Below are 9,492 nucleotides of genomic sequence, written 5' to 3'. Positions count from 1 at the left end.
GGCTGACATAGGCTGTGCCCCTCCCTGACAATGCATACCAGGCACTGAGCAATAGTTGCTTGGTTACTGACGGTCGCCCTGGCCTAGGTGAGCTTTGAGGGCAACCGCCATGTCTTATGCATCTTTTTATCCCCCCAGCCTCCCAGGTTCTAGCCCAAGGTATGGTGCTCAGTAAAAATCTGTTCAGTGAAGGAATGAATAAACCAATGACCACTCCTGCCTGGTTCGTAGGTCCCCCAAAATTTGTGAAATGAATAAAGGAGTGGGTAACTGGAAGTTCAGGTGTAGAGATAGATGCAGATTATAAAGTTCATAGGTGAGTAAAACCAGTCGCAGCCGTCAGAGAATTAACATGGCAGACAAATCTCTTCAAGGAGCAAGCCTTAAGGATTAAAAAGATGGAGTCACTCCCACCGCAGCCGGCCCCGGGGGCGGGTCCAGACCTAACCCCGCCCTGTCCGCCCCAATGGGCGGTCTTGACGCCGTCCGAGTCCCCGCCCCTTTCGCCCGCCGGGGCGGGGCCTACCATTCCCGGAGATGAGACTACATTTCCCGGCGTGCCACGCGGCCGGGGCGAAAGAGGAGCCGGAAGTGAGACGCGCGAGGTCTAAGGGCGCGAGGGAAGTGGCGGGCGGGGACTGACGGGGGGCGTGCAGGTGAGCCGACCGGCCGGGGGTCGCGGGCATGGCCGAGGCCAGGAAGCGGCGGGAGCTGCTTCCCCTGATCTACCATCATCTGCTGCGGGCGGGCTATGTGCGCGCGGCGCGGGAAGTGAAGGAGCAGAGCGGCCAGGTATGCGTTCGAGGGCCGTGTGTGAGGGCCGCGTGCAAGATCTAGAGATTAGCCGCCCCGGCCCCCTCCGCAGGCGACCTAGCGGCGCCGGGAGCCAGGTCCCGCGGTGCTCGAGGACACGGGCCAGGGCTGCCGGAGGAGCCACAGCGTCTGCCTCTCCCCTTGCGACTTCCAGCCCTTTGGGCCTCAGTTTCCTCGTCTGTGCAGTGGGCGGGACGGGACGTGTGATCTCAAGTGCAGGGCTTTGTAATTCCCGCGCCCCCTTACCTCCACCCCCTTGCGGATAGCGGCGGTTTTAAGTTTCCTAAGTCTCCAGCCACGTGGCTCGGAGCAGTCTCCCTGGGACGAGAAAGTTGCTGCGAGTCTCAGGGGTAGATTGCGGCCAGCACCGTGGGGGAGCGTCTAGAGAAGGGTCCCGTGGCCTCTTAGTTGAACTGGAACACAGGCCTTTAGCAACCTTCTGTACTGAGACGGACAAATTTGGGACTCGAACTCGTGGTGCAGTCACTTCTTGCTTGATTCATTCATTTGGCAATTGTTAATCTGGTGCTTAGGATGCTGGTAATAGAATGGTGAGCCTTCCTGGAATTTACAGTCTAGTCAGGGAGACAAATCACAGAATCACAAAAGTGACTGTACTCTTAACACTACTTTGAAAGTGTTAAGAATAAGGGGCACAGGGATGTGGCGGGCTGTCCTTGTCAGGGATATCCAGAACTGCTTCACAAAGGAAGTGGCATTCGATTTGAGATCTGAGGCTGGGCGTGGTGGCTCACGCCTGTAATCCTAGAACTTTGGGAAGCCGAGGCAGGAGCATTGCTTGAGGTTGGGAGTTTGAGGCCAGCCTTAGCAACGTAGTGAGACCTCATCTCTACAAAAAATACAAAAATTAGCTGGCCACGGGGGCGCGAGGCTGTGTTCCCAGCTACTTGAGAGGCTGAAGGAGGAGGATCACTTGAGCCCAGGCATTTGAGGTTGCAGTGAGCTGTGATGATGCCACTGCACTCTACCCCGGGCAATAGAGTGAGACCCAGTCTCAAAAAAAAAAAAGAGAAAGAGAGGTCTGAAGGAAGGGAGGTGGCTATTTCGGGCTGACATGCAAATGCCCTGTGGTGGGAGGGGCTTATGTACTTGCTGGCCTCAGGAAAGTCCTCTGTGGCTGAAGGGTGGAGTACAAGGACTCTAGATGCCCATGGGGAAATAGAGGCAGGGGCTGGCTGGAGTGGTCTCTTGGGCAGTTTGGTCTTCATCTGAAGAGCAGTGGTAAACCACTGGAGGGTTTTAAGCTGGTAAGACAGTACCCTGAGTAGTCAGGATCCCTTTGGCTGTGGTGTAGGCTCTGGTCCTGATGCTTGCTCACAGGGCCTCCTGAAGAAACTGACAGGTGATGGGCCCTGAGATGTTACCTACGCTTTTACCAACCCTCTGTGAACTCCACTTGCCCGTCCTACTCCATTCATATCACTTAACAGATAAGGGGAGTGAGAGATAGTACTCATGTTCATTGAGGCATATGCCCAAGCAGAAGTATCTGTGTACATTCTAGCAGGAGCAGACAGATGACAAATATAAAATATAACTTAATGATATAGTATATATGGTGATGGTAGGTGCTAGCTATAAGAATAAGGCAGGCAAAGGGGGTTAGGAATATCAGTATTCAGTTATATATAGGGCGGTCAGGGAAGCCCCGCTGAGAAGGTGACAACTGGGCAAAGACAGGAAGGAAATAAGGGAGTGAGCTGTGTGGTTAGTAGGGGGGAGAACATTCTAGACAACAAGAATAGGAAGGCCCTATCCGGGGCAGGGTGGCCTGACACATTTGAGGACAATGAGGAGGCCACTGTGCCTGGGATGGAACAGAGTGAAACTAACTCTTGAAGTCCCAGTGTTACTGACTCACTGTGCTGGGCACTGACATAGCTTGTTTTGTTCAGACCTGATAGCAGCCTGCAAGCTGGGTATTGCTGTTACCTCTGTTAGGAAGAAGGAAACTGAAGTTTGAAGAGGTGAAGAGATTAGTTAGCCAGTTAACAGAGGAATGCTGCCTGACTCCAGATGTGCCCTCTTGGCCACTCTGCCCAGGTTCCTGACACCTTCTACCCCTGCCCCACACTGCTTACCTCCTTGGAGCTCTTGACATTTACATAGACAATGGGCCCTCCGGCCTCTGCTCGAATGGCCTAGATTCTACTGGATTCCCTCTGATTCTGCCAAGAGACTGGCACTATTTGGGCCCCAGTCTCTTCCCAGCAGACTAGTGGACCACTGCGGTCATGCCACCTGGATGCCTCTGGTGTCTGGGCTGTGGTTCGTGGTTCGTGCTTTGCGGAGATTGACTAGCCAGGCCTTTGAAAGCCATTTTAAAGGTCAGAGGTGGGAAAAGCCCTGTCTCGTGGCCTGTAAGTGTGGATAGTGCTAGGGAGGCTGGATAAATGCTAACTTGGAACGTTCCAACTCCAGGTTCTCAGCAGTGCCGCTCACCAACATGTCTTAAAAGATTTTAGCTGGAGTTGCTTGTCCTTCTTGCCTCTGGAAGGTTTTGGATGGAACTGGCAGGACCAAGCAGACATGCTTCCTAGGACAAAAAGATCCTCTTTTGAACCACCTGTTTGTGCAAGTCATGAGGTCAGGGAGAGCTGGGCCCAAGGAGGACCCTTTCTGTGCTGGGGAGTTAATTGTGGCTCTCTCTTTACTTCTCTGCAGAAAATTTTCCTGGCTCAGCCTGTAACCCTCCTGGACATCTATACGCACTGGCAACAGTAAGTCTGGTGGGGCTGAAGGGGGCAGTAGGGACACCCCATGCAGTCAGCTCAGAATGAGCTGGGATATTAGTCTAGTGTAAGATCTGTCCCCTTAGCCCACTATGGACACCATGTTACCTCCAAGAAGTCGGGTCACGTCACATTTATGGGTATTTCTGTGTGAACGTCTGGTAGTGGAAGGGGACATTAACAACTGTGATCTCTTAGGAAGAAAAGCTTCTCACCAACTTGTTATTCATTTGGTCAACAAACATTTATTGAGTACCTGCTAAATGCCAAGTCCTGTTCTCAGTATGGAAATGTTGTCAAAAATGAGCCAGACATGGTTCCTTCTTTCATGCTGCTGACATTGTAGTCAGGGAGGTAGGCATGAGTCAAAGGGTGAAATAATTGAATGTAAAATTAAAGTGGTAATAAGGATTATGAAAGAACGGTACCTGGTGCCACAGCCACATAAATGAGGTGATCTGTGACTTGAGAGCTGCAAGAAGTAGGGGAGTGAACTAGGCAATAGGTATAGAGAGGCAGACAGAGCGTACTTGGCAGTGGGGATTGCTAGTGCTGAGGCCTGTGGCCAGGGGACAGTACAGATGATGCTGGGCAGTTGACAGGGCCCACTGCAGGCAAGGCACGGTCATCCATTGTGAGAAAGTTTGTCTTTACCCAAGAGCAGTAGGAGCCATGGAAGGGTGGAGCCGTGAGTGAGGAGGTCGCTCTGCACCATGGTGAAACTGGTCAGGGACATCATCATCCAGGCAGGAGCTGATGGGGGTTGAGACAGGGGCAACAAGAGGTAGACAGTAGATTCCAAGAATAGTAGGGGACAAAGCCAGGCTTTGTGGGTGGGTGGGAGAGGAAGTATATAACTGACTTCCAGGTCTGGCTTGTGCACCTGGGTGGAAGGTAGGTCCATGCATAGAGCTGGAAGAGAGCCCAATTTGGAGGGAAAGATTTCAAGGACAGGTTGGCTGTAAAATGCCTGTGGAACAACTAAAATTTAAATGTTTTTCAAGGAAGGGGGAATAATCTAAGGATGTGTCAACAGAGAAATGGCTTGAGAATGAAGGAGGGGAAAATCGTGTTCTCTCCGTGCACTGGCCTCACCACAGCCAACTAGGGAAGTAAAGGACCTACAGATATGTCCCATGAGGAATGGTGGAGAATACTGAAATGTCTTGGATGTAAAAGAGGTGGGAGGAGGTGAGGGACCACTGTCTGCACGACTTTGAGGACAAAGAGAGTAGCACGTTCTCTGAAGCCCTGGAAGATAGAAGTGGGTCCCATATGTACTTGCTTTAGAAGGACAAGTTTCAGCTTCTGAATATAAGCATTTGATCATCAGAACTATCTAAAAATGAGGTAGGCTACAGTGGGAGTGGTGAGCTCCCTGTCATTAGCGGTATGTGAGCAAAGGCAGGAATGGTGTGGAAAGCTCTAGTGGAGAGCTGAAGTCATTGAAAACCCTGCCAGCCCTCAGTTCTTGGCTGTCCTCTGCCGCTAAGGTGAGCACAGGGTACAACCCATACTTCCTCACCGTCTGACTTGCCCGGATGTGTGAGTGTTATTCATATACTTCCTTCCGCAGAAAACTGCTTCAATGAGCTGCTCACATGCTTCCCTGCCACTGGCCCCTTTTATGGGTGAGGGTTACTGAATGGGACAAGCACTTCACACTCACCAAGGACGGCCTAGCCTAATAGTTCCCCACAACTAGCTGTATGACCTTGAGCAAGTTTCTTGGCCTCCCTGAGTCTGTCTTCATCTGTAAAATGAAGATAATAATAGTAATTATCTCATTGCATAGTGAGGATTAGACACAGTGGTCTATATAAAGCAATAAAACTAGCTCTCTGTTGGAGGTACCCCCTGCCGCCCAAGTATTTACTGAGCATCTACTATGAGCCAAGTACTATTCTTAATATAATTGGGAACAAACGAGAAAAATTCCTGCTCTTGTCAAACTTACATTCTGCTGGGAGAAGAGAGGCTAAATAAATTGATACGTGTAATAAATGAAACCTGTTTTTAGCAGAAGATTCCTGACAAGTGGGCTTCCTGGCAATAGGGGACCTGAGCATCACATCCCAAACTGCAGAGCAGTGTCCCCCCCAGCTGGAAAACATCGGGGTGACTCCCTGGGGGGCAGGAAGGGGGCTCAAAGCGGGTGAGACTTGAAAGTTTGGGGGACTTAGCTGTCTGGGTGCTTATCCTACCAGTTCCCCAAATGTACTTTGGTCCTGGGCAAGTCACTTAGTTGTCCATTTTTTGAGACTTGTGCCAGGCACTGAGGATACTGAGGGTATTGCAATGAGCTGCCATCTCCCTGCCTCCCCCGGCCTTTCTGTGTAGGTGGGGAGTCAGACAGGAAGTAAATACAATAACAGAAGCCAGAGAAAAGTGCTCTGAGGAAAATGAAACAGAAAGACAGGGCAGAGAATGCCTTGGGGGAGGGGGCAATCAGTGAGGGCCTCTCTGAGGAGGCCACATGAGAGTTGAGACATGAAGGACAAGGACTCGGGCAGAGTCTTCCAGAAAGAGGGTACAGCACAGACAGCAAGTTCTGCATTAGGAAGAGCCTGGAAGTTTCTTTGAAGTGCCACATGGGCTGGGACCTGTCACTTAAAGACTGTTAGCTACTGCTGTTATATAACATGGAGCATTCGTGATTATCTTAAAGACTAATTGAGAATTGTAAAAGCACTTTATGAAATGAGTGAAAATGCAGAATATAAAATTTTACCTACATTGTGTTTTGATCACTGTTTAAACACTGTGCATATTTCCTCTGGGGGCTGGGAGGATGTGGGAACATCTGCCCATTCAAATCTCCTGGAGTTGTTTTGTTACCCAGTTGGTACAGACAGTCACAGTCACCCTTGTCCTGCAGAACCTCAGAGCTTGGCCGGAAGCGAAAGGCAGAGGCCGATGCGGAACTACTGGCCAAGAAGACCCGTGTGTCAGACCCCATTAGCAGCTCAGAGAGCTCAGAAGAGGAGGAGGAGGAGGCAGAAGCTGAAACCACCAAAGCCAGTAAGAGCACTGCATGCTGGTCACTGCTGGGGGACATGGGCCTCCCAATCGGGCCCCTCTCATTGGTGCCTGTGGGGACTCAGCCCAGGGCCTGCACCTTTGGGAACAGGTTATGGGATATTGGATTGTTCCAGGGTAGAGTCCACCTCCAGCTTCCCCTTTAGTGAGCCCTGGGGAAACCAGGACCTTTAACTGGAAGATTGGGAGGGAACCACGAATCTTTTTCAGTATTTATTTGAGCCCTTCCTCTGTGCCAGACATTGTGTCCCCAGGCTCTGAGTATCCAAGGCTGAACCAAAAAAACCAGATGGGTCGTTACAGTCAAAGTCCTACCAGAGAGATTTCAGAGGGCAACTAGCGGACACACCTCTTCTGTGGGGCCTGTGGGTGCTTCAGGAGTTGCTGACCGTCCTGTTATTTTTGATGTGTGCACATTAGCACTGGGGATGGTACTGGGCACTCTCGTTTTAGAGCATTGGCGGAGGTAACCCAGTCAAAGCCATTACAGCCTCTTCTCCCCCCGAGTTCCCAGGGCTCCCTGAGCTTTACTCAGCAGCAGCCGTAACTCCACAGGAATCGCCGTGTCTCCTACGCATCGTATCTCTTTTCTATGCATTATGTTATTGCTTTTTTGCTTACATGGAAGACAATTTCTACGATTTGGCAAATTATTCTTCCACTTATTTTTCCTGAGCCTTTTTTGTTTTTAAGAGACAGGGTCTCACTATGTTGCCCAGGCTGGAGTGCAGTGGCTGTCCACAGGCATGATCATAGCACACTGTAGCCTTGAACTGGGTTCAAGCAGTCCTACCTTTTAGCCTCCTGAGTAGCTGGGACTACAGGCATGCATCACCATGGCCAGCTTCCTAAGCCTGCTTTTAAAGATGTTTGAGATCATACTAGATGTATATTTTATATCTTGCTTAAATTATAAATGCAAACAAGTTCACTTTGAACTGTACAAAATCATATAGAGGAAAAAGTGAAGATTTCCCATTCTCCTGCCCTGTTCCCTTTCATTCCCTAACTGCATCTCCCAGCGAGTAGCCTTTAAAACTCCCTCCTTTGAGCCAGGCACGGTGGCTCACGCCTGTAATCCTAGCACTCTGGGAGGCCAAGGCAGGCGGATTATTTGAGCTCAGGAGTTCAAGACCAGTCTGAGCAAGAGTGAGACCCCGTCTGTACTAAAAATAGAAAGAAATTAGCTAGACAACTAAAAATATATAGAAAAAACTAGCGGGGCGTGGTGGCGCATGCCTGTAGTCCCAGCTACTCAAGAGGCTGAGGCAGGAGGATCGCTTGAGCCCAGGAGTTTGAGGTTGCTGTGAGCTAGGCTGACACCACAGCACTCTAGCCCGGGCAACAGAGTGAGACTCTGTCTCAAAAAAACAAAAAAAACTCCCTCCTTTGCGTCTGTATGCACCATACATGCATCTGTACAGACCTTCATACTATGTAAAACAAAAGTGGTAAAGTTTCATACTGCTAGGCTGTTCGATATTGATCAAGTTTTTAAGCTGTGATAATGGAATTGCAATTGTGCTTTGGGGGGTGGGGGCGGTTTTTGAAACAGAGTCTCTATGTTGTTGCCCAGGCTGGCTTCAAACTCATGGCCTCAAGCAATCCTCTCACCTCAGCCTCCCAAGTATGTAATTACACCTTTTAAAGAGCCCTCATTGAGAGAAATATGCTGAAGTATTTGTGGGCAACATGATAGGATGTCTGGCATTTTCTTCCAAGTAATGCATGATGGAGAAGGGTAGATGAGACAACAGATGAAACAGGATTGGCCGCAAGTTGATACTTCCTCTCCACTTATGAACATGTTTAAAATTTTCCATAATTCCAAAGAGAGAGATGGAGGTAAGTGCCAGGAAAAGAATTAGATCGTGCCATTCATCTCAGCAACATTCTTTTCAACCAGAAGGCTGAGATTTAAGGAGACAGTACCCTGATGTAAAAGCACCAGCATTGAGAATCTAGAAATGTCAACATCTAACTGGGCCCAGGTCTCATGGTTCAGCTTCGTCTTCACTAAGAAACCATTTGAATTCTGAGCAGCTTTCTCTGTGGACCTGGAGCTTGCTGCCTGGCTGCTGTCTCTTCTTGCTGAGGACTTTTAGGGCTACAGTGTGGTAGCCTGTGTGGGTGGTACCACTGGAGTTGTGCAGTGCCTTCGTGGTAGCAGACAGCAGGAACATGAGCAATCCTTCTCTTCTCACTCTGGGGGCCTCAACTTCTCATGCCACAGGGGAGTTAGGAATCCATCAGAGACACAGACGCATTTTCTTCTCTCCTGCTCGCGGTGGTCATGGCTAATGCATCACAGAGCTCGTTCCCACAAGTCTGGGCTCAGCCACAAATCCTCGTGCCAGTACCAGGCAGCCAATACCAACTGAGTTATTAGGTGAGATGAAACCTGTTTGCCGTTCACAGATGAGAAAAGCTCATCTGGCGAGTGTTTGTGTCTTGCAGCCCCAAGACTAGCGTGTACCAACTCCTCAGCCATGGGGGCGGATTTGCTGTCAAGCATGAAAGAAAAGGCCAAGGTGAGTGGGACCTCCTTCCAAGCTGTGGCCTGTGGGAGTTGAAGTGCCCTGTAGGGGGCAGTCGCCTGTGTCAGAGAGGAATAGGGTTGTGAGTAATTGTCCAGCCTGGGTTCAGATCTTAGTCTATCACCAGCTGTGGGATCTTGGTGAGTCCCTTCATCGCTCTAGGCCTCAGTTTCCTTTTTTATAAGAGAAGAATAATGCTACTGCGGTGGGCCACCACGCACATTGTGCACCTTGGTGGGGACAGTGACTTTCCCCTTCCTTCATTCCCTACATTCATTCGGTAGATCTTTACCGAAACCTGTTAGGTTCCAGGCACTGTGTAGGCCGTGGAGACACCTTAGTGAACAAGA

The 9,492-nt window shown here is 50.0% G+C and overlaps 1 protein-coding gene across 1 annotated transcript in view; it reads left to right on the top strand.

The window, feature by feature from the left end:
- Positions 1–575: 575 nt before the first annotated feature.
- TCOF1 (treacle ribosome biogenesis factor 1) overlaps positions 576–9,492 on the top strand; it is a 37,946-nt gene continuing 29,029 nt past the window's right edge. The window contains exons 1-4 of the mRNA XM_045551383.1: positions 576–792; positions 3,499–3,554; positions 6,445–6,587; positions 9,063–9,136. Coding sequence (XP_045407339.1) covers positions 685–792; positions 3,499–3,554; positions 6,445–6,587; positions 9,063–9,136 — 381 coding nt within the window. The 5' untranslated portion in view covers positions 576–684. The remainder of the gene's footprint in view (positions 793–3,498; positions 3,555–6,444; positions 6,588–9,062; positions 9,137–9,492) is intronic.

This window comes from Lemur catta, chromosome 5 (genome assembly GCF_020740605.2).
Source record: "Lemur catta isolate mLemCat1 chromosome 5, mLemCat1.pri, whole genome shotgun sequence".
Classification (NCBI taxonomy): Eukaryota; Metazoa; Chordata; class Mammalia; order Primates; family Lemuridae; genus Lemur; species Lemur catta.
Note: the sequence above shows the minus strand (reverse complement) of the source record. Positions and strands in the feature narration are given on the sequence as shown.